This window comes from Pieris brassicae, chromosome 11 (assembly GCF_905147105.1).
Source record: "Pieris brassicae chromosome 11, ilPieBrab1.1, whole genome shotgun sequence".
In the NCBI taxonomy this organism is placed as follows: Eukaryota; Metazoa; Arthropoda; class Insecta; order Lepidoptera; family Pieridae; genus Pieris; species Pieris brassicae.
The window spans coordinates 2,278,221-2,303,900 of record NC_059675.1 but is presented as its reverse complement, the minus strand read 5'-3'; the positions used below and the strand labels follow the sequence as shown (position 1 = coordinate 2,303,900).

Here is a 25,680-nt window from a genome sequence, read left to right as displayed (position 1 = left end):
GCCGAAGTGTGTGCTGTGACTGACCGTCGACTGTAATAACTAAGCATTGGTGATATACATATTTGGAGTGTATTTTTTTTAAAATATTACATTCATGACCACCGTGAAAATATCATTCAAATCAATTATATATGAAATTAATGAAGGTATATACTGCACGAAAATCTAAATCATGGCTAAAAAGAAACAAATTCAATTATTTATTGATATAAATAATCAAAGGGAGTTTGACTATATGCTTGAACATAACTTAGATAGAATAATCTGTAAGTATTGTGTAATGTCTGGTACTAGAAGTCGAAACTTTTCAGAATCTCTGTAGCTTGAGACAAAATCACTTTGCAATAGGTGTGACCCCTAAAAGCAGCATTAAAGTTGACTTCCAAGAAAAATAGTAATTGTTCCGGGTTAGCAACCCTACTCTTCAAATAGCTTAGGTAGCTGATGATCACCACACAGCTGGCCCGTCATATTCATATAGAATGTATGAAGTGTATCAAAAGGAACGACGACGGTCGAGTATTTTTGTAATTTATGTTTTTGTTAATAAATATATTTTTAAAAATATATTTACTAACAAAAACATTGTAATATTTACTTACTATAATGTTGTTAACTGCTGTTAACTTACGAATGTTTGTTTTTGTCGTAAAAACATTCTTACATAGACTTTCTTGCTATATGTATAAATATTATGTTTTTATTGCCGCATCATAGATGGAATTAATATAAATGATTTACCACAATAATATCTAGTGTTATAAATTACCGTTTAGGTGTGGAAGTATTTTGTGAATTCTCAGGACCTTGTACTGCCTTAGACCACCTGTTTGTCAGGATGAAGCTTGATTGGAGCGATGGTCAAATGGTTCTTTTAAGGGTGAATTTTTCAATGAATTTTGATTACCTACTTTATTATAAATTAAGAGGGTAGCATACGACTAATGTTGACGTAGGGCGATAAAACTCTGGCAAGGCACATGACATTTCTGTCAGTGCTTGTCTATTGTACGATGAAAATTTAAAAACAGATCGCACGAATTAAACATGTCACTTATAGAATGTTTCTTAATTAAAAGATTGTTTTAAATGTCCTCACGTATTTAAAGTTCATCTTCCGATTTAAAATATATCAGCCGCATCGCCTCGATGATTGGAAGTCTTCCACGGTCCGCTTCACAAGACACTTGTTTTTTTGCGAACTAGCGAAGTGAGGAGTCGACTCATGGGGTCTTCCCTGGGAGAACGAACTCCAATTGTTTAAGGAAATTTCTCCGCTCTCAAAGGCCGGCAACGCCACTAAGATGGGTGTCCATGGGCTGCGATGACTGACCTTTTGCGCGGCCCGTAGGCTCGTTTTTCCCCCTATAAAAATTATTTCAAACATTATTTGTATAAGATATAATTATAATTGAATTAATTGACTTTGTGTTGACAGGTCTTAGCTGATGAAGTAGAGGCATTACGCAGGTTTAGATATCAAAGCCAACCCGTCTTTATATTTATATTGGTAAGACTTTAGAATGATAAGTTATGTTATTTATTTGTTTATTTAAGTTTATCACATTAAAGATATCATATATTTTACAATACCTTTCATAAATATTTAACAATTTTGGTAAACATAAATATTACAAAAAAGAGCGTGCATACACATGTCAGAAGTGAAACTTCTTTGGCCAACTAATTTTTAAGTCTTGTTCATATTTACACAAACCTAAAACTTCAAATTTCCGAGACTTAGAGGGAGGGTAAAAAGGAAGATATTTTAGGAACTTAATTTAAACAAACAAAACATTGAAACATTAAAAATGTCGAAAATTAACACAAATTATATTTTATTTTATTTATTTCTTCGATATTTACATCGACGCGATTTCTATTGGTATTGTTGTTACTACAGTATTATGGTTAGTAAAATATGCAATAAGTTCGTGTTTCAACATTATCTAAATATCTTGTAAAAATAGCATGTATTGTCGTTCCACTCCATGGCTATTTGCTTCAGGCTACGATCGCCCTTTCTCACTCTCTCTCAATCGGTCTAGAGACCGCTGTAGACAGCTCTCTCTTTTTTCTTCGACAAAAACGCTGCACGTCTTCGTGATGCTAATCCGTTAAAAATTTACCCTCATGCACCTACAGAAGTTTTACTTCAAAAATACTATTAATATATTTTTTTTATTATATATATTTTATTAAACCAACAAAACAGCGGATTAGGTATAAAATACACATAACAATGCTTTCTTTAAAATAGATCGACTCACTACCGAATATATCCAGCTCCGGGTAAGTACTCTTTAATCCGTTATAACCGTGAAGAATTCGAATGAGAGGTACCTTAACTCTTAGGTTGCTTTTTGCTGACGGAATTTGAAAATTTCTGCTGATTTTAACCTTGGGACTGAATAAGGGAATGTTAATTATTAGAACATTTGAATAGCTTAGCTCTTAGTTAAGCCACTTCGATTTGGATCTTATCAAAGATCGCGTAGATGCCTTTGGTAATATACGCACTAATGTATGTGACTTCAAGCAATTTCTTACTAAAGCCCTAATCACATTATCTAAAAAAACTGCGTTTATTTGTTATAATGTGTACAAATTTTAGACTTGAGTACCATATTTGTAAAATATACCCTGTGTCGGCTTCCAGCTTGCAGCAGCTTGTATATTTATATTTCTACTAGCTGAGCCGCCAAACGTAGTTTTGCCATGTATATTATTTTATAGGAAACAGTATTTTAGTTGAATAAAAATAACTGTCTACTATAATAAAAAATGGGGGTTAATCGTAGAGAGGTGACAATTAAGGGTTGTATTTTGTATCATAAAAAAATAAAATTTGTGGTGGACACCCTTTTATCAGTCAAAATATAGATAGATAAATAAAAATTCATAAGAATTCGGTCGAGCCGTTTTGGTTATGGGAACAAATATTTTGACATGAGAATTTTATATATAGAGATATAACTTTTATCTGCCATTTTAATTGTCTACGAATGAGGTTTTTTTATCTTTCAGAACAAAAGAATAACGTCGATTTTCCGAGGTGTGGACAACATAAGATTTGCGGAGATGGCTAAGAGAGAAATCGATCTGTACAAACAACACCAGAAGGGTATCAGCTTTGAGCGGCCGACTTATGAGATTAGTGAACCGATGCCGGAAGATCTTGTAAGGAATAAATTTAAATTATTTAATAGTATATGTTTTAAAACAATATGCATATACTTCTATGATTACTGGCGGATTAACCAGCAGGCTGCGAAGGCTGCTAGGGCCGCAGATTTTTAGGACGGCGAATTTGGGAAGCGAAATCAAAAATAAACAAGATTGCAGAAAATGTGTTTCCCTGTTCCCTTTCTATCTATCAAATCATACAAATCATTCCTACTACTGGTTGGAACTGGCAGCCAGATGTTGTTCCAGGAAACCCTTTACCAGCCTGTACCTAGTTAAGGCCTTAGTTTAAGATATTATTTGTATGCTTTGTTGGATTTACGAAGCCGTGCCGGATGAATGTGAGTCATAAACTTGCTTCGCTTTGAAATTTGGTTTGACCATTTCGACCAATAAAAAATAAATCAATGGCGCTACAACTTTTTTAGGTCTTGGCCTCAGATTTCTTTATCTGTTTCATGATCATTTTGTTAATCGAATAGGCAAGTAGGTGATCAGCCTTCTGTGCCTGATGCACGCCGTCGACTTTTTGGGTCTAAGGCAAGCCGATCACGATGTTTTCCTTCACCGTTCCAACTAATGCGCACATAGAAAGAAAATCCATTGGAGCACAGCCGGATAGCGAACCTACGACCTAAGGGATAAAAGACGCACGCTGTAGCTATTAGGCCAACACGGCTTTAACGTTCGACCAATGAACGGTACATTTTCAATTCCACTTAGAGTTTCATTTCGAGATAAGCCTTGGTGGTTCAGATCGAGCCATCGTACGCTTATACAATACCTTGAAAATATGTAAATCTGCCAGTGTCTGTTTCTACTAAGTAGTCTGGAATCGTTTCGTATTTATAATATATTTGTATAAGTACTCTTTCTGTTTAATTGGCATTTCGCTGAGAAGAAAATACATGAATAGGTACTTTAAAATGGTCCAATTAGAATAAATAATTTACGTCTATATTGCATATTAAATTTTCGGAAATAATTAAAGAATGTTATTAAAACTAAATGATTTTCTATTAAAATGTAATATTCTGTATTTTGTTTGGTTGTAATGTACACGTGTTGTATATTAATGTTGAATATCCAAATAATGTATACATTCATTGAGTAGGAATGGCAAACCAAGTACACCGAAGAAAAGCAGCTTGAAAATCAACAGCAAGAAGCCCGTCGTGCCGCACGGCAAGCGGCTCGAAAACAGCACCGGGCTAAGCTGATGATTCCTCACCTGCAACAGCTAAACTTTGTGCTGTACTGGCCCCACGCCAGGCACGCACATCCAGAACTTTACGAACGATGGGATTTGAATAGTAAGCCATCGATTTGTTTTGATACTTATTTAATTTCTGTATGTGTCTGTTTAAGCAGGTTTGAGTTGTCATAATACTTTTTGCATATACGACGGATCTGAGTAAGTAGTAATGATCCATCATAAGTCTTCAACTTCTGGTTACTTAATTTCACTGACCACATTTGCCAGATATACTAATGGTAGGACGCGAAGAAATAAATCTGGATCGAACTACAGCTGAAGATATACTGTATGCCGGAGACGCAGACATAAATGAAGCATCCATGCACATGTTGACTTCAGCACCAGCTCTAGCCATATGCTTTAGACTACTGGATATTGATAAGCATTTTGTCAGTAAGTGGTGTGATAATTATTTAGAACTCCTATTTATAGGACGGATAGGGTTGTAACCCTGTCCTTTCGACGGGAATTTTTGAAGTTTTCACACCCATAAAGAACCTTATTGCATGTACGAAACAGAACTTCATTTTTAGTTTCACCTTTATAGGCAAATAAGTGAAAGGTACAAGCTGTCGTGTTTTTGAGACGTTCTGATTTCCGAATTTCTTTTACCAAAACAAGTATTGTGCACATAGAAAATCCACACCGGGGCTTAAACTGATGATACCTAATAAAAATAATGACCTATTGTAGAGATTCGTGCTCCTTGTAGTCTAACAGAGCTTATAAGGCTGATCATCTACTTTAGATTGACTAATGATCATAAAACAGATACAAAAATCTATTACCCAGACCTAAAATGGTTGTAGCGGCAACTGTTTCAATTTTTTTTAATTCGTAAACAAAATAATATAAGTTCTTAAAAAATATACATATTTATTTCGTTGCACTTTGAGTACTAAACTATCAAGTAATTTAAATTATTCAACAAACGGTAGGAGTCATCGCTATCAAGCGATCTTTTCCAGAAGTCCCAAGTACAAAAAAAATATCGGTGAAATGCTCGAAGTGAGCAAAAATTACAAATAGCATAATATAGAAGTGCGTTACTACTACTAACTACTAAGTGAGCAAAAATTTAACAATAACATAATATATAATTAAAAATATAATAAAAAAATCTTTTTTTAGGTCTGGCTACAGATTTTTGTATCTGTTTCGTGAAAATTGGGTCTAAACCGGTTTCCTAGCGATTTGTTTCGAGCGAATGTTAAATGCTCACATAGAAGGAAAGTCCATTGGTGCACAGCCGGGGATCGAACCTACGACCTCAGGGATGAGAGTCGCACACTGAAGACAACGCTCATAAATAATATAAAATTAATAGCGATAATTTAGTAGATACTTATGTATTGCTGAATTTTTAGCTTTAGTTCGTAAAATACTGTATGAAGATATCACTCCTTCGGATACAAATGAAATATTGCAGACAGCTTTCGACAAATACAAGTCTTTCAGTAATACTAAAGAAGAGATCTGGGAACGTAAGCTTGAGGAAAAACGGAGAAAACAGGTCATATTGTGTTTTGTTAACATAGCTTTTACACATTAAGAAAACACTTTTTAAACGGACTGAAGCTATCATTATTAAGTCACAGTGACCACGCACGCTGTAAGCGTTTTAAAATTATGTAAATAATTATACATAGCTTCAATCCGTTTAAAAAGTATTTTCTTAAGGTCATATAATGTTACAATATGTCATGTGACGTCATATCGCCTCCGATAACGTTTCACGCTTTTTACTTTGTATTAAATTAAATAGATATCACTTAATTATTAGCTATTCAATAGGAGAACACTGCCAGCATCTTAAGAACCTTGCGTTACTCGGACTACTTTTAATAATTATATTTTAAAGTTAGTTACTGTTTTTTTTTAAATATATTGTTCCAACGTCCAATGATGCCGTTAGTTGAGTAACCTTTTACAAGCTTAATGAGTCCATCATGTCTTCTTTGCATCAAATTATGTTTACACAACGATAAAAAGAATTCTTTAGTTAAAACGGTGAGATCATATTGATATTTTTATTTCTAGATGATTTTACACGGTACACAATAATTGTGTGTACAAAAAAGTGCACTACTTGGATTTGAATGTACGACTCAGTGTGAAAGGCGCGATCCCATGACCAATGCAATGGCTGTTCCAAAATCCATATTAATTATCATCTATTTTATAAATTATTAAAATAATAGTAGCGCTATAACCTCTCATGTCTGGACCTAATATTTCCCTATCTGTTGCGTGATCATTTGTTTTTCTGATCCTCAATCAGCCTTCCGTTCCTGACACACGCCATAGAGTCTAAGGCATTCCTAATTCCCGTACAAATATACCCGCGACCTCAGTGATGAGAGTCGCTGAATCAACTAGGCCAACACTGCTAATACTATTCAAGTATAATGGCTACCCTTGTAACATAATTTCAGGAAGAAGCAATAGAGAAGCGAGCTCGTCGCCTCTCTGAGATGCAACGATTAGCTCGCCAAGCTATTCAGGACGCTATTGAAGCTAGACGACTTGAGAAAGAGCGACGGAAATTAGAGCTTTTAAAGGCTGGGGTTAGTAGGCCGTTTAAGGTTAACTTAATACGTATTGGTACGTGACTTTGAGATGTTTGACTTATTGGGGTCTGTGCGTCTTTGTAGATGGTCGTCCATTAAATTATATTTTAATATAATTAATTCGAGAGATTTAAGCTCATTTAAATCTTTCTTATAGCATAAGTATTTGTTACGTTTGTATAGCTTTAAATTTAAACTTGCGAGTCGACTGGATAACATGTATGTTAGGAAGATAAAATAAAAAAGTTGCTTTAGGTTTAATTGTATTTATGTAAAAATATATATACGAAGTAATTAATGCCAGTAATACTTTTTTGTAAACTTTGAGCAGATCTCCCACTATTACCACTTTCTATCATCACACCTAAAGGCATATTGTTGCCCCACACCTACTATGAATTATTTCCGAACCAATTTTACTGAGGGCACTTCAAAAGTCCGACAACACACACACCATATTAACTGTCCACGAATGGATTACCAAATATATATAGTACTTATTTCGTTGTTCTTGTGTTATTAAATTTCAGAACTTGTTAGCTTTGGACAAAATCAAACAAGAACCTGACGATGAAAACGTGGATATTATTATACCTGAGGTAATAATTTAAAAATAAAAATTCCCAAACGTATGTTATGGAGTTCTAAAAACTTCACACAATCACTTGAATAGATGTGTAAAAGACGAAACGATGTGATTTACGCATGTGTGCGTTCTGTCAAATTGTGATTGGTCAACGGTATCTCTAATTCAATAGGTGTTCAGACGCGACATGGTGCGTCATTCCCTCGTCCAATCACAATTAAACTCGCGGTTTGACCAAAGTTTGTCACTTAAAATTTTCACTCCCTAGTATCATTTTGGAATGGTTTTTGTTACCGTTGTACGGTACCGTGATAGTTTCAGAATATAAAAATAAAACAATTTCTTTATATAAAGATGCTGAACGATTGTCTATTACATTTTTAAGACCACCATGTTGTCTTGAAAAAAACCAAGAAATTTTTTTTGTTACTGAAACATAAAATATACATAATAAATTAACTGAAGTGTTCCATGAAGGAACGAAATTGCGCCGACGCGTTTTTATTTATAAATTTATACTTTTACTGATGAAATTCAAATCAATAGATGCATAAATATTTGGCCATTGGGTCACGGTTCCGCCACAAAAAATATCACACGATTTGTGCACATATTATCTTTCGGTGTTAGCCATATTTATTGGTTTATAGAAATATTAATTGGAAATTAAGCAAAACACTAAACACATTCCATATTAGGTGTTGCCTGATGAAGACGAATCCGTTAGTTCAGAAGACGACAATGAGTACTTTCCCCCTCCCGGTCTTCTTATTCCAGGGTTTTATGCACCCACAAATGACATTGCCAAGACAAATGGACTTGATATACTGTTTCCTAAGGTATAAAGCGACTATTAAAATTGTAAAAAACCGATACCTGCTATGTTCTCAAATTTCAATATGAATGTCCTTTTTTTTTGTATGAGGTGAAAATGCGCTTGCGCAGGCCCGCGCCAATTATATCGAGCTTGAAACGGGGACTGTGGGGCTGGGTCTACACTCAAATCCCTCTGCTATTCAGAGGGGTAGCGAGACCCGACCCACTAAAAACACCTCAGCCCTTCACACGCCCTTAAGATGGGCCCTCGGGGTTCGCCAGGCATTCTACCCAAGGGACCCGGGCTTAAATCCGACACACAGAGGTCATTCAGGACCTGCGATTCCGGGCCTCTCGAGGTTGAGACCCCAGCTTTGAAATGAATGTCAAATTGCAGACCACTTGTAATTTCCATCCTCGGCCTAGAACGTATGCTACATTCTAAACCTACACAGTCTCCTTTCTATAGTTCGATGCCCACTGCATACTATAGAAATTTGACCGTGCCCTCCTGACGGTTTAAGCACTCGCCCGGTCCGTACAACCCTACCAAAGGCCGAGAGCAAATTTAAAACTTGCACTCGAACCGGGAATCGAACCCAGTACCCCTCACCACAGCAGTCACATACAAAGACCGCTAGGCTATGAGGCCCTTAATATGAATGTCCTGACCTCACATATATTTATCTGTGGTGATCAGCCATCTATGTCTCAATAACTCCTGCACTGTGAATGAAAATGTACAACTAAATAAAATTTACATTTACATTTACAAAATAAACGTTCTAAATTTAAATGTACTGCCAGTTTTCAAAAAGGTCGTAGAATGGACGATAAGAACTGGCAATGAACTCCGCCACTTTTTTAAACCTCCAAGGTTTTTTGTTTTACAAAAACTTTGTATGGAGCTGCAACCATTACATTCAGCAATTATTTATAATAATGAAAGATTGAATTAATATTGTTTTATCGAGTTGGTATAATTTTTCGAGTTGGATGGACGTAATTAATGAATGTTATTACTCGACCCATTCCATACGACGTTTGGCTATGTAAAGATGATGCCAGCTTTCAATTCACATTTAATAATCATGTCGTGTGCTTTATCTTTTTATTCTCTAAAAGTTGTCTTTATTATTATAAAGATTTCATTTTTTTTTTTGTAATAATATTTTACAAGTTTTACTGGTGTATTATTTAATTCTTTGTTCAGATTGTCCGTGAGTATGTAATACCGGAGCCAGAGTTTCTGCCACCACACGTATTGGTTTTACTCGACATTGCAAAAAGGCACAAAGCATTGAAAATCTTATCTAAATACAGAGAGGCGATAATACACGTAAGTAAAGAAAATGCGTTTTGGGAGGAAAAATTGTTTATTTTACAACAAACTGGCAGAAAGCTCGACTAATGTTTTTTTTTGTAACTGGAGGCAAACGGGCAAGAGGCTCACCTGTTGTTAATTCCGCCGCCTATGGACATTGCCAGGCTGGGAAGTGTGTTGCCGACCTTTTATGAATTGGTACACTCTTTTCTTGAAGGACCCTAAGTTAAGGTGGTTCGAAATAAATAAATGATAATACATGTTGTTGGATTTTTTTTATCTGCTAAACTTATTAATTATATGGTTTTCATTCTATAACTATTTATTTAAATGAATTTAATTAAATTTGCTTGCGTATCGTGTCGGAATTAGTCCATTTACGCATTCATGTTAACTTTTCTTTTCTCGTGAGGCCTTCCGTTGATAAATAAATTCATACTTAAATTTAATTTCACTGGCTCCTTAAGTTTTATACATCGATTAATTGTTTTTACCAAAAATTAAAACATATATTTTTATTATTTATTAGTATATTTAAAAATCAGCCGAATTCAATAATTCAACTAAAGGAGAACATTTCCAATTCGACGCGCACCCCAGTATATCTAAAAGCACTATTGTTTCATTTAGATATTAATTTCTAAATTATTATTTTTGAAGTGAGAAGTTTCTTTAGACGTTGGAAAAAAATTACCGTCACATTTTTCGGTTACACGTCACATTTTTCGATTACGCGTCATCTTTTCCTTGTCGCTACCACGGTTGATTCGAAGTCATTAATAACAAAAATATATAATAACAGGAATAATTCTATTACAATTAATTAAATTCTGTAATAATCTTAGTAGTAATAAGGTAAAATGAATTAATTGTTTTATTTGTATTCATGTCTATGACAATAAAAGCCTTTTGTTAAACTTTATCTGATTTAACTTTATTTAACTAATTTCTGTAAAGTTGCATATAGTAGATCATTTTTCGAAAAATAAGGTCTTAAAGAAGTTTCACTTCTTATGTGTGGACACTAGTACGGACACGCACACTATTTTGTAGAGGTATATATGAAATCAGACTTTTTGACATATAATAAATAAGTAGAAATCGTGGTTTGTTCCTTTAATAAATTTAGAGTAAAATGCACACACGAATAGCTCCAAATATATTGCATGGTTTCTGATAAATAAGAAATTCCGGGGTAAAAATTAATTACTAACTATTGTAGACTGTAGTGAATAAAATAGAATCTGTTGCGCAAATAATTAGATTATTTTTGTAATCAAATTCTATGTTCATTGTAAGGTTTTATTAGAACTTAAAAAATTATAAGCAAAAAGTTTTATGTGTGAAATTCCTATGTCTATTATATATTTCAGATGGGTATATTCAAGTTAACAACAGCTTACAACGCATATCATATTGCATACAGCGTTAAGCAATACGATTCTTTGAATTCTTCGTATGATGTGTTAGTATTATTATAGCAATCACAGCATGCTAGGGAAATGTACATCAAGACTTCGCACAGACTACACACACACACATATTTAAATACATTACTTTATTGGTTTAGTGAGAATGTATGAGTTTATTGTCCAAATTCCAGTTGAAGCTGTAATACACATTTTATGGAAGGAAAATTTATGCTATACCCTGTAATGGTAAAAATTTATTAGGCTGAGTGCATTTGTATCTACAACATTGCGCTCATATTGAACGCCTTGGCCGCTTCATGAAAAAAATGAATACAATTTAAAGCGAGTTCTTAACGAATCAATGTTTATGTCGCAGCCATCTAGCTTAATTAGCTGTTCAATTAACAGTCTAGGCTTTAAAATTAGCGGCCTGAAGGATATTCAACAATAACATTTAATAAACAAGCTGGATAATGCTTAGACCATTCGTAGGATAGTGACCATGCGACAGAAATAAGAAAGATGAAACACCTGACATAAAAAAATATTTCTTTAAATATAAATTCCTTCAGTCAGACACAGCTAAATTTACATTATCATTGTCACTAAACTTTAGAATACACTATCAAAGTTGTGGTTTGCTGACGCTATATTCACAGTAAATTAAATATTAACAGGCTAGGCAAGTAATGAAACGCCACCGATCCAAGTCATTTGCCTAGCTGTTTGATCAACTGGCTCAATATCTTTCAGGCCGCTAGTTAAACGATGCTGTTTAGTTAAGAGGCTGTTGATTGAACGGCTAAATAAGCTAGTTGGCTGCGACATTTATACCATATTTCTTCAGCCCTTGCTTGCTGCTTGCTTGCAAGATGTTGCTTGTTGACCAATTCAACAATTGCAATAGCAACGGTATGAGCAGTAAACAGCGCCGTTTAGTTAAGAGGCCGTTGATTGATCGGCTAAATAAGCTAGTTGGCTGCGACATTTATACCATATTTCTTCAGCCCTTGCTTGCTGCTTGCTTGCAAGATGTTGCTTGTTGACCAATTCAACAATTGCAATAGCAACGGCATGAGCAGTAAACAGCGCCGTTTAGTTAAGAGGCTGTTGATTGATCGGCTAATTAAGCTAGTTGGCTGCGACATTTATACCATATTTCTTCAGCCCTTGCTTGCTGCTTGCTTGCAAGATGTTGCTTGTTGACCAATTCAACAATTGCAATAGCAACGGCATGAGCAGTAAACAGCGCCGTTTAGTTAAGAGGCTGTTGATTGATCGGCTAATTAAGCTAGTTGGCTGCGACATTTATACCATATTTCTTCAGCCCTTGCTTGCTGCTTGCTTGCAAGATGTTGCTTGTTAACCAATTCAACAATTGCAATAGCAACGGCATGAGCAGTAAACAGCGCCGTTTAGTTAAGAGGCTGTTGATTTATGGGCTAATTAAGCTAGTTGGCTGCGACATTTATACCATATTTCTTCAGCCCTTGCTTGCTGCTTGCTTGCAAGATGTTGCTTGTTAACCAATTCAACAATTGCAATAGCAACGGCATGAGCAGTAAACAGCGCCGTTTAGTTAAGAGGCTGTTGATTTATGGGCTAATTAAGCTAGTTGGCTGCGACATTTATACCATATTTCTTTAGCCCTTGCTTGCTGCTTGCTTGCAAGATGTTGCTTGTTAACCAATTCAACAATTGCAATAGCAACGGCATGAGCAGTAAACAGCGCCGTTTAGTTAAGAGGCTGTTGATTGATCGGCTAATTAAGCTAGTTGGCTGCGACATTTATACCATATTTCTTTAGCCCTTGCTTGCTGCTTGCTTGCAAGATGTTGCTTGTTGACCAATTCAACAATTGCAATAGCAACGGCATGAGCAGTAAACAGCGCCGTTTAGTTAAGAGGCTGTTGATTGATCGGCTAAATAAGCTAGTTGGCTGCGACATTTATACCATATTTCTTTAGCCCTTGCTTGCTGCTTGCTTGCAAGATGTTGCTTGTTGACCAATTCAACAATTGCAATAGCAACGGCATGAGCAGTAAACAGCGCCGTTTAGTTAAGAGGCTGTTGATTGATCGGCTAAATAAGCTAGTTGGCTGCGACATTTATACCATATTTCTTTAGCCCTTGCTTGCTGCTTGCTTGCAAGATGTTGCTTGTTGACCAATTCAACAATTGCAATAGCAACGGCATGAGCAGTAAACAGCGCCGTTTAGTTAAGAGGCTGTTGATTGATCGGCTAACTAAGCTAGTTGGCTGCGACATTTATACCATATTTCTTTAGCCCTTGCTTGCTGCTTGCTTGCAAGATGTTGCTTGTTAACCAATTCAACAATTGCAATAGCAACGGCATGAGCAGTAAACAGCGCCGTTTAGTTAAGAGGCTGTTGATTGATCGGCTAATTAAGCTAGTTGGCTGCGACATTTATACCATATTTCTTTAGCCCTTGCTTGCTGCTTGCTTGCAAGATGTTGCTTGTTGACCAATTCAACAATTGCAATAGCAACGGCATGAGCAGTAAACAGCGCCGTTTAGTTAAGAGGCTGTTGATTGATCGGCTAAATAAGCTAGTTGGCTGCGACATTTATACCATATTTCTTCAGCCCTTGCTTGCTGCTTGCTTGCAAGATGTTGCTTGTTAACCAATTCAACAATTGCAATAGCAACGACATGAGCAATAACAATGCGAGTGACCTCTTTACAGACTGCCAATTTCTTCCCTGATCGACAGGTCTGAGTGTAAATGTGGCAATATATTTGGCATAGATTGTCCATAATTTTTAAGTATTTACATTATGTTGTTAAAACGTGATATATTCTTTTTCTGGATGTTAATTGGTTTTACTAAACAAACTATCCATATAACATATAAGTTCTATAGTGGATAAAGATATTCTCAAGAAAAAGGGTTCGTTTTTCTTTCATATAGTCAACCAAGTACACTTATCACTCGTCACGTAGGTCAACAGAAAATATGTTCAATTGATTGAAAAGTTTCATATTGACAATTTTTTTTAATTTTATTGATTATTAGTATTGTCTTTTGTTAACATAGCTTTTACACATTGAAAGAAAACACTTTTTAACCGGATTGAAGCTATGTATTATTATAAACTTATAATTATTTTACATTTTTCCGACGTTTCGCGTGCTTTACAGCGTTCGTGGTCACCGTGACCGCGACGTGGTGAAGGACCAAGTTTATAATAATACATAGCTTCAATCCGGTTTAAAAGTGTTTTCTTTTATTGATTCTTTTCAGGGAGAATGTCAACATTGCGTTTATGGTTTCAACTAACAATGACCTGGGATTGCTAGAATTGATGGACATTAGTCCTTCGTATGTTAGTAAAGACGAGGTTGTCGGAGAAGAGGAATGCGGGGCAATATTTCCAGTTGATTACGGCGACAATTACGCGGAATTTGAAGACTTTGATGCTTTTGAAAAAATACCATATTAATAATAATAAATACTTAATGCCTTTATTTGTCATATGTCGAGAACTAAATTTCAAAAGAACTTATCAATTTGCTATGTTTAAATAGCATGCACGATAAATAAAATACACTTAATAATATTATTAACTTATTACTTACATTTAAAGGGACATTTGATCACTACAAACGGTTATGTATTAAACTTAAAAATGTATATATAAAATTGTAAAACTTTAAGATAAATCCTAATGTTGCCTACATTAAGGTAGAAAGAAGTGACTTTTACGGTTAAAATAATTAAACAGGCATGTCTTATATCCGAATTAAGAATTTCCTGCGTCTAACTATAGTGTTAGTATAAAATAAATCAATGGCGCTACAACCTTTTTAGGTCTGGGCCTCAGATTGCTGTATCTGTTTCATGATCATTTGTTAATCGAATAGGCAAGTAGGTGATCAGCCTTCTGTGCCTGACGCACGCCGTCGACTTTTTGGGTCTAAGGCAAGCCGGTTTCCTCACGATGTTTTCCTTCACCATTCGAGCTAATGGTAAATGCGCACATAGAAAGAAAATCCATTGGTGCATAGCCGGGGATCGAACCTACGACCTCAGGGATCAGAGTCGCACGCTGTAGCCACTAGGCCAACATTGCTCGTGTAGTATATATACTGTTAAAGCTTTGCACGAACTCGTTTAGTAGTACATTTTATTCGTCTGTTTCATTCATCGTTTTCTAAAAGTACTATAGTTATGGTTATTTAATTTAATACGCTATGTGCTTTTATATTAAGCCAGGCAAACAAGAAACTACAGTTTACAAAAAGCTCTGTTTATCAATCAAGATATATATATATATATAACTGTTACTTTTTGCCGAAGCTTATAAACCTAATTATTTATTGTACTTAATAGGAATGTTTCAAGTAAATAAAAAACAAATGTATTTAGTATCATTTATTATTATATCATAAATGCTAACATCAGTGTTATTTACCCCTTAGTAATAAATTTTATATAATTTTGATATAAAGCTTACTTAGTTGATTTTGCGTTTCTCTCCGCGTCTTGCAATACGAAACGCCAAATGTGTTTCTTTAAGAAGGAAGTCTGCTCCTGAACAGCTTCTAATATCTTCTGATTTGTCACAAGAAGCCTCTCATCAGCTATCATGTAATTTTTGTTCGGCTGAACAAAATTCCCCACGTCTTGCTTGCAAGGAATTCCCTCAATAGAATGTCCAGTAAATGTTGTCTTCAAAACGGTGGGTCGCATTTTAGAGTAGCCATTATTATTATCACTCAAAGCTTCAGCCAACCAATCACAAGAGAAGCTGTTTCCGTCTAGGTAAATCCTTAAGTTTTGCTTATGAGCAAACCAACTGCTGTGATCTATATAGAAGAGGTCATTATTCCGCAACGACAAGACACTTAACATTTTTAAATCCATTAGTGTCTTCGAATCCAATCTTCCAATGTTATTATAGGAAAGATCAAGGTTTACTAGTACAGCCAGCCCTTCGAAAGCCCCGAACTCCACAGAAGCAAGTTTGTTATGAGATAGACGAAGTGTCTTTAAATGGGCGACTCGGTGAAAAGAGGATGGCCCGATCCTTTGGATCAAGTTGTAGCTCAAATCTAAAATTCCTAACGTAATAGGTAGCTGTAAGGATTCCTCATCTAATTCTTCAATCAAATTATAGCTCATATCTAGATGAACGAGGGTCGGTTGTTGGTTAAGTTTGATCAAAAAAGGTTCAGTTATATTATTTGAACGTAATATCAAAATAGTGAGGCCGTAAGCATCGCCTGGTGATAGATTTAAAACAGTAATTCCATTATTGGTAAGGTCTAATACGCCACCATCGCGGTTAAAAGTTATTCGCATGCGCCGAATTTCTACAATTTCATTATATGTCATATTTATAAGTTTCAATTGGTGGTTGTTTATCAATGATTGATCGGGAATAAAGTCCATGTTGTTGTTAGACAAATCGAGATTCTGCAAATTGATCATAGAAGCAAAACTACTGTAATGCAATGTTTGAAGAAAGTTTTTACTTAGATTCAGATACTTCACGTATCGTAAATCATTGGGGTTAACTGTAAAACTAATCAATCTATTACATGATATATCTAAAGTAATTAACTGGACGATGGACTGGAATGCATTAAATTCTACATGAGTTATAGAGTTCTGGGACAAGTCAAGTTCGGTGAAAATATTCATTACTTTATGGTGATGCGAATTCCTAATTAGGCGTGTCTTAAACTCTGGAACTACCGTGGCATTAGGAACGTACGATATATGGTTTTGGGACAATTTAATTTTACAAATCGAATGATCATCAAAATGGTTCCAATGTCTTGAAAATAAGTTCGTTTTTAAATTTTCCAAATGGTTTTTAGATATATCAATAGTCTCGAGGTGATAGATAATCTTTATTGATTGTTCTACTATGTTTTCTATTTGATTGTGTGCCAAATATAAGTGTTTCAAATTAAAAAGATTATTCATTGCTCCGTTCAGATTCTTTATGTTGTTATGGTTTAGCTTCAAAATGACAAGGTTTGTCAAGTTGGAAAATGGTTCTTCATATAACTCTGTAATTGAGTTGTAGGAGAGGTCTAGCTCCTTTAGGTTTGTGAGTTCAAAGAATGTGTCACCGGGTATCTCTTGAATGGCATTATGTGAGAGGCACAATTTTTTCAATTTGTTTGGGTAAGAGTCAAATTGAAATAATTCTTCAATATGAGAAAGCTGGTTTCCAGACAAATTTAATTCTTCCAATCTAGTCAAATGACGAAAAGGGCTGTCGTAAATCATTTTGATATTATTGTTGTTGATATGTAACGCCTTGAGTCTATACATGTTTTCTAAAAAGGTAAGTTTTGTTTCGGACCAATTTCCGGATACTTTTAGAGATGTTATCAAAGACAAAAATTCTTGATCTGATGTTGTATCGAATTGGTCAGTAGCATCGACAAGAGTGACATCTACAATGACATCGTAATTAGTTGAGCCTAGACATTCCCGTGATATACTTCCTGCAGTTATATTGTGAAAGCATTGGAGATAAAACACACAATGATCCAAGGTGTGAACTCTGTCGACGGGGCAGTTGCAGCTTACAAGGGGCGCCATTATCATGACCAACAGTATTATTCCTGAAAAGAATTAACACTATATTAAACACAAAAGAAGTGAACCATGTTGTGGTCGTCGGTTCCATCTTGGGATCTCAAGTGTTATCAAATAGACAGTTATCTTTGAATACGTGCAGTATAATATTGATTTTGATTAAGGCGATAAGAGTTTCTTAAATTATTTAAAAATTGAATGATTGATGTGTACTGTGAATGAAAGGGATATTATTTACCATACTCTCAAATATGATATATGATCACTTTAACACACTGAAATGTAGAATTAAAATGAAAATCGTATCTCATTGTTTAACTAACTAAAGCAAGAACATTTCTTCTAAAGTAAAGGTTTAGAACAGAGATAGTCTAGTAATGTAGGACATTATTCGAACCACTTGGGCGTTTTAATGGGCTTAGTTTGACCTAGAAATCTTATGACACAAGAAGAACCTGCCTAACACAATAAAAGTTGTTGATTGTTTATAAGAGGTATAAAATCCCTTACCTGACTTCATGTTGTTGTATCACTAGGTTTTCCAAGAAAACCTGAAAGAATAGAATGGAAAAGCTTAAAAACAGGCGAAAATAGTTTATAATATTAGAATGGTTATTATATATTTTCTATTTTCAAAAGTTCCTTATTCTCTATTAAATTTTGTATTTTTTTTTTAATTTTTTACATTTTAATTCTAGTTATTTAGGATTGAACCAATTACTTTCAGTTTAGTTTTAGTTTTTCCTATACATATTTTTAACTATTTTATTTGGTATCTTTGCTATAAAACTTTTGATATAGAAAAAATAGTCAGTCAGTCACAAATTTGGTCAAGAAATTAGGTTATAACAACTAGTTTTATGCTGTGTAAATTACTGGCATACACGTGAATCTTTAAAAAATTAGATTGTTAAAATAATTAACTTAATTTTTAAATCATTTTAGACTTACCATTAATAATAAACACAACTAGTTACCCGCTCCAACTATCACTGAGTAAAGTCCATTTGATGAACACTTAACTTGATGCCAAGTTTTGCTGAATTAACGAAATGGGAATCACACCGGTATTCGGTCAAAGATAAACGAAGATGTGGCTACTTACATTTGTACGTTTCAATAACATGAAAAAGAGCATCTCAAACTCCAAAGCAATTTAAAGCGATTCCATCCGCCTGTGAGATCTTGGGCTGTTTTTGTGGGACACCCAAGGGATGGTAATGATTGAATACTTTAATCATGGAGCCACTGTTTTTTTAGACCAAATACCAAAGTTGCGTGAGGAAAGCATGCAGTGTCAAAGGTCATTGCCATTTAAAAAGCTGGCTTTGCATTGATGGTACATCCTTCATACTCAGAAGACCTAGCTCCTATCGGGTTTTAAAGGAGCATCACAGAGCCTTAAATTAGAAGATTATGTTGCAGCACTCGTTGTAGTAGACAGAGATTTTTAAGTTTTTTAAATCGTGAGCTGTATAAATTGTAACCTGCAAGGAGATCATGTCCAAAAATAACATTTTATTAAAAATATTAACACGTAGTAAGTTTTTGTCATGGATTTTGTATCATTCATATCTATATCTTTTGTAGCATTTATCTTTGACTCGAACCCACAAGGTGTTGAGTTTTATTTATATACTATATCATAGGTTAAAAACAATACATACACAAAAGGTTTTATGTCATAGAAAACCCGTATTAACTATTTCTAGATATTAAAAAATCAATACATATGTATTTTTATTACTTTTATTTTTTAACCAACCAAAACGCAAGATTTAGAATCCAACTGTGTTTTTCTAATGTTAAAGCTGCGTCCGTTGACCTTGTAGTAGATCTAGATGATCGTGGTGTCAAATGATATTCGTAAATCATATATAGGAACAACTCGTATATATAAAAACTCTATACTCTATTCTCTTAATAATGTTGTTGCTGTGTTCTGCACTGCTCCGCACGATGGTATTTAAAATTCAAAAAAGCAGAAAGTTTATGGATATTTTATTAATCTTTCCACACTATTGTAATTTCATAAAGACCCTATCTTTAAAAAAAAAAATTCAAACTTTACTAACGAGTTTGACTACTAAGTATCTAATGACAATGTATACACTTATCTTTAATTGTAAAACAGGGCTGCCATATATAAAAAAAATCGCCGAATCGTACGTTGTTGAGATATTTTATATTGAAATTTGTGGTCTATAAAAACGGCCAGATGATAATTTTTTTAAGAACAGTTCCGTATCAGTTTTGTTATCATTTGTTTTTTCTAATGGGTAAGTCATCTGGTAGACCATCTGGGCCTGACACCCTCCGCTTACTTTTTGGTGAATTTCCTTAGAGTGTTTGACTTCATAGTACGTGTGTGTTAAATTTGCACATAGAGAGAAAGTTAATTTGTGGACAGCCGGCGTTCGAACTTAACGAACCTCAAGGATTTAAGGCGTTTTCTGATGCCACTAGGCCAATACCGCTAAAAGTATAATAAAGATTTCTAAATCATTTTATTTGCTTAAGCACAAGATTCCAAAAGTAAAAGTGAGGTAAAAAAACTTATAATTAATAATTTTTGGCAACCCTTTAGGAAGTGAACATCCTGGAGATATGGTAAATCGGTAAAGTGTAGTGTGGCCCTGATTACAAATGGTTCGGCACTTTATTAATAATTAGCAAAATATTAGCTAATTAAGTGATATGCCCATGGACATTCTAAATGCCAAAGGGCTCGCGAAAGCGCTCCGGCCTTTAGAGAACTGGTATGCTTTTTTTTGAAGGACCCTTGGGCGAAGGCGAATTTGTTCGGAAATACTTCAGTGGGCAGCTGGTTCACATAGTGGTGGTGCGCGGCAAAAAATGCCTTAAAAACAGCTGAGCTGTGTAATGACGAACACCGAGGTGATATGGGCGGAATTTCATATTCTGCCTCGACGTCTGATGATAAAACTCAGCTCCAGTTATTATCCGAACTCCTCTTAACGGTCTCTATGACTTCAGACACAAGTTTGTCTCGTTACTGATAGACTGCCAGAGAAAAACCTGCAGTGTAAAGTTGATATGTTGCTAAGTTGCACCATACCATAGTATACAGAAGAAATAAAGTTGGCGATAGGATATGCTTCGTCGATGACTACCTTGAAGTAAGCATAATTTTTCGGGGTGCAAGATGGCTGAAAGCTTTGAGAGGAGCGCTTCATGCTACACCCTATCGAAGCTATATTCAGAACAACCGCTAGCCCCTTTCCATTTTTTTCTTGCATCTGCGCATCTATGTGTCAGCTATACAAGAAGGTCACTCGTTCAACGACCACGGCGAATGCCGTATTGACAATGACTAAACTGCTGGTGGCCCTCAAGATATCCCAGGAGGTGGCCGTTGATATTGGTTTTCATTATTTCGCACAGTACTTTAGGACAGTACAGGAGCACAATTAAGGGGATGGCAATGGGCCTGCTTATGAATGTCCAAACACGATAAGATTTTATGGACATGCTCGTTACCGAAATCTGATTTTTGCATCGACGACCTACCCACGCTGTCGGTGGTATTAGATAGCCACAATGCGAGTACAATAAGATGGACCTACGTATTGCATCACTTTGCTGGTTTGCTGTGAGACTGTGCTATTGCCCCGGTCGTGCCTGCCCTTTTGACTGAAGCACGGAAGCAGCAGTATGGCACTAGGAAGAGGGTTGACTGATGGCACTGGTGAAATAAACTCTGCAACAGGTTAATTCACCAGTAAGTAAAGGAGTCGTCATGTCCTGATGCTAATAAAACATAACGTTTTTGAATATTGGATATAGCCGTAAATGAACAAATAGAGTTAGAATGGCGGATCCATTGGTGGGATCAGCAGCTCACCCTCTTTCTTAATTAAGATTTCACATTTACCTTATGATAAGAATGCTTTTCTATATCAAGAACACGATATGGTTTAGTTTTTGGTCTCTAAGCATTAATCATTTTAAACTCAGTTAGTTAATTTTAATGACTTAATTCTTGTAAAATATTTTCGCTTTTGCAAAACATTACTCACGGAATTCTAACTCCAACTCGTGTAGTACCAATATTATATTTTGTTGCGCGGTCAGCGTTATTCAGTCTACCAGTTAGTTCACTTGCATTAAGTGTAAAATGTCGATGGCTGTTCCTAAAATGTGATTTGATTGATTAATGTAACCGAGTTTAAACCACTAATATCAGTAGAGTTTTCGACATCAGCAAAAATATTGCGTCGTACTACATTAACACAACGATGAATTTGTGGAGTAAGTACTTATTAACATAAATAAAGTATACTATATTATTATGAATTAAATATATCCAAAGTATACACGTGGACCCGAGCAGGCCATTCTGATTATAAACCAAGATTTAAGATCAATTGTCATAACACTACTAATGATAGTTTTATTTTCAGAGTTAACAATTGTAATAATTTTATTAAAATCGAATGACAACGTATGTGAAGCTGTATGTACCCATATAATAAACAAAACACTCTGCTTAGATGTTGCAGTATGTACACAAAAGGTTGATGCTGGATATGTAGTGAACGGGTATTACAATAATTATTATAGTCCTAATCCATGTAATACATATTCAATTGACGGTCGGTACGTCTTGGATATGTCACTATCTTATTCAGAACATGGGGCTGACGGGAGTTCATACACTCCTGCGGTATATAATAGCAGGATTTTAAACACAATTAAAAATCTTAACATTAGCTATAATAAGTATGAATCATTTCCGATATTAGCAGAAATGACAAATTTGATAAATGTAAATGTATCCCACAATGAGCTTACTTCTGCTAAATTAAGTTCTCGGTACTCTTTTTCACATTTGAATGAAATGGATCTCTCTTACAATTTAATTCAAGATATAGAAATTAATGATGCAGAATATGTGTTCTCGAACCTATTCAGACTAAATATGTCTCATAATAGTATTGCCCAATTACAGGACACAATTTTTTCTGACTTTGGCCATTTACGATACTTAGATTTGTCATATAATAATCTGGACGCATTAAATACAGTTACTTTTGAAGGCCTTAAAAATCTACTTGATTTAAATTTAGAACATAATAATATAAAAGAAATAGGTTTATCATTGTTTAGATGTAGTCAACTTCAATATCTATATCTTAATAACAACGAAATAAAGACACTTCTGCACAAAGATTTTAATAAATTGCTTCAACTTAAAAAAGTATACTTGAGCCATAATGCTATCACCTTCATAGAAAATACGACTTTTGATAACATGGGGCATCTGTCAACCATACATTTAAATCACAATGAGCTAAAAACTTTAGAACGTAACTTATTCAAAGATACTGCATTAACGGAGATTGATCTATCAGCAAATAATTTACAAAGTTTACCAAAAAATATTTTTAAAGACAAAAATATAACGTACTTTGACTTGAGGAAAAATAACTTGGAGAATGAGTTATCTAAAGGCATTTTTGAAGGCCTATCTGGCATCCTCGATTTGGATTTGAGTTACCAAAGCATAGCATCTCTTCAAGATTATGCTTTTTATGGTCTTAAAAAGTTAGAGATTCTTACGTTGAATAATAATGTTTTGCGCAGTATATCCGAAAAATCATTCTATTCCTTAGACACTCTGCAACGTCTAGACTTATCAAACAACCAGATAACTGTTTTAAATTTTGATACAAGCGGTCTTGTTAACCTAGAGTACTTCTCGATAACAGCAAATGTAATCAATTCAGTTTCACAATTCTTCTTCAGAGGAACAGAAAAATTAATTAAATTAGACATTTCCTATAATAATATATCGTATATAATACCGCATACTTTTAAGAAAATGGCATACCTAGAAAACTTAGATATAAGCAATAACAATTTATCAACTGTTTTAGATGAATATGCGTTTGAAGGCTTACGGGCCTTACCAATTTTAGATATTTCTTTTAGCTATGTTACTGAAATTAAAAATAATTCATTTGATGACATGATTAACCTTCTCACTCTGAATATTTCACACAGTACTGTGAAAGAAGTTAGTTATAATAGCTTTGTTAATATAGGTAAACTACAAATTATTGATTTATCTTACAATTTACTCACAGAATTTAATGTTAATATAAAAAGTTTAAATTCTGTAAGAATACTAAAACTTGACCATAATTCAATTGTTATTTTGTCACCCATTTCAGGTCTTAGCATCATATCTATTATAAATTTGTCTTATAATAATTTAACAACGATAAATGATGATACTTTACATAATTTAAATGAACTGTCATATCTTGATTTATCTTACAATAATAATCTGAAAGCCAATTTAACATTGAAAAATATACAAAACATCAAAAATCTTTTAATACCAGGTATATCAAGTATAACTAAATTTGACCTAAGTATACCATTAATGTTTTTGGATATGTCAAAATTAAACATAACAAATGTATCGTCGTTGGGAATAACTCATCTGTATAACTTACGTATTGTAGTGTTGAGTAATAATAATATTCAAAAGTTAATAATGGGAGCATTTACAAATTTAACGCAGCTTCAGACATTAGACTTAAGTTTTAACCGATTAAGGTTCATACAGCCAGGCGTGTTTAAAGATAACAGCTATTTGAAAACTCTTAACATTTCTCATAATCAGTTAATATCCGTAAACTATGGTATATTTCATGGATTAGTAAGTTTAAATGTCCTCGATCTTTCATACAATGAGTTAGAAGAATTACAAAGTGAACGTTTTTATGATATACAAACTTTGCGGAGTTTGATAGCTGATTTTAATCATATTTCTAGAATTGGGCTTGAAGAATTTTCACTTTACCTCTCTTTTTTAAGTATTGGCGGTAATCCTATCTCCTGTAATGATTTAATGAAATTCAAAAATAAATATAAAGATACAAAAGTAACTGCTTTAAAATTGGCTTATGTGGGTGATAATATTATTGATGGTGTGGCGTGTTCTGGGCGTATTATATACAAAGACCATCAAAATAAAGATAATATAAATACAGCCGGAAATATCCTTACTGAAATACGTGATGTTTTAATAAGTATGTCTTCAAAACGGGCTAGTGATAGCGTTGCCACTGAATCTGAAATAGCAAGAAATATACATTCAACAAAGTTGGATACGATTATTGACTCTTTGAAAGAGACTAAAACTACATTGCAATACTTAAGTCACGCTTTTAATGTAAGCAGTGTATTAATGACAGCGTTTTTAAATATTACTAGATATCCTTCCTTAAATAATCTCCATAACAATAGCTTAACAAACACTTTGCTAGATAAAATCTTACAGGTTTTAGCTACAAAAAACTCGTCCATATCAGAAGTTCATCAAGGTATAAAAGAGAAAAGTACAACCGATAATTTACCAAATATAAATAAACTGAAACAGGAAATTGAACATTCATTTATGACTCAGAAAGAAAATATTCTTTCCGAGATTAACGAAAAGATATCGCTCATTAGTAAGAAAGTAGAAAGTGTTTCCTCACCAACACCTTTAAGTGAAAAAGTTGTGCAAGACTCTAAATTAAAGTCACGTTTATTGTACACAGAGATCTCTACATCCCTTATACTTGTCATTTTCTTATCATTCATAGTTTATAAAATATATATGCGTATGTCTTCACGCCGGAGGTCAATAAGCAGTCAGCAGATTAGTACCATTATGGAGAGCTCTAACCTATAACATTTGTAATTAGTAATCAGTTTGACAGACCGGACGCCTTGATCTTAAATATAACGGCATGAAAAGTTTTACATTATAAACATAACTTAAATTTAAATCTATTCAAAACTGTAGTAAATTAGATCTTAAATTAATCTGTAATCTGAGATATTTATATTTCTTTACCATTATTAAAACACGTAAATAAGGCATTGTTATTTGATATTTATTTAATATTGTATAAAACGTAAATAAAG

The 25,680-nt window shown here is 34.2% G+C and overlaps 3 protein-coding genes across 8 annotated transcripts; 2 read left to right on the top strand and 1 right to left on the bottom strand.

Annotated features, from left to right (window-relative positions):
- Positions 1 to 121: 121 nt before the first annotated feature.
- On the top strand, positions 122 to 14,786 carry LOC123716235. 6 transcript variants are annotated; one of them, XM_045671873.1, is made up of 13 exons: positions 122 to 266; positions 777 to 880; positions 1,439 to 1,510; positions 3,028 to 3,180; positions 4,301 to 4,499; positions 4,718 to 4,837; positions 5,812 to 5,957; positions 6,880 to 7,011; positions 7,545 to 7,613; positions 8,299 to 8,439; positions 9,630 to 9,755; positions 11,114 to 11,205; positions 14,419 to 14,786. In XM_045671873.1, exons 1-13 carry the CDS (start codon positions 173 to 175, stop codon positions 14,615 to 14,617), a joined length of 1,647 nt encoding a protein of 548 aa, XP_045527829.1. In that variant the 5' UTR covers positions 122 to 172; the 3' UTR covers positions 14,618 to 14,786. The 6 variants fall into 6 exon arrangements, with proteins under 6 accessions (XP_045527829.1, XP_045527828.1, XP_045527827.1 ...); XM_045671872.1 differs by having other exon boundaries at positions 4,685 to 4,837; XM_045671871.1 differs by having other exon boundaries at positions 4,670 to 4,837; positions 14,419 to 14,785.
- Positions 14,787 to 15,536: 750 nt separating this feature from the next.
- Positions 15,537 to 19,092, bottom strand: LOC123716611 (leucine-rich repeat-containing G-protein coupled receptor 5-like). Its single transcript, XM_045672443.1, has 3 exons — positions 18,685 to 19,092; positions 18,244 to 18,284; positions 15,537 to 17,759 (listed from the first exon to the last, which is right to left on the bottom strand). The coding sequence occupies exons 2-3, from the start codon at positions 18,251 to 18,253 to the stop codon at positions 15,628 to 15,630; spliced, it is 2,142 nt and encodes a 713-aa protein (XP_045528399.1). The 5' UTR covers positions 18,254 to 18,284; positions 18,685 to 19,092; the 3' UTR covers positions 15,537 to 15,627.
- A 2,719-nt stretch (positions 19,093 to 21,811) lies between these two features.
- LOC123715964 (toll-like receptor 6) lies at positions 21,812 to 25,664 on the top strand. The gene is made up of 2 exons (XM_045671368.1): positions 21,812 to 22,005; positions 22,158 to 25,664. The coding sequence occupies exons 1-2, from the start codon at positions 21,993 to 21,995 to the stop codon at positions 25,442 to 25,444; spliced, it is 3,300 nt and encodes a 1,099-aa protein (XP_045527324.1). The 5' UTR covers positions 21,812 to 21,992; the 3' UTR covers positions 25,445 to 25,664.
- Positions 25,665 to 25,680: the final 16 nt, after the last annotated feature.

Excerpts from the sequence above, each read along its gene's own strand:
- LOC123716235 (XM_045671871.1), top strand. The coding sequence starts at position 173 with ATGGCTAAAAAGAAACAAATTCAATTATTTATTGATATAAATAATCAA. Across the intron at positions 1,511-3,027 it reads CCGTCTTTATATTTATATTG|AACAAAAGAATAACGTCGAT; the intron begins GTAAGACTTTAG and ends TTTATCTTTCAG. Across the intron at positions 3,181-4,300 it reads AACCGATGCCGGAAGATCTT|GAATGGCAAACCAAGTACAC; the intron begins GTAAGGAATAAA and ends TTCATTGAGTAG.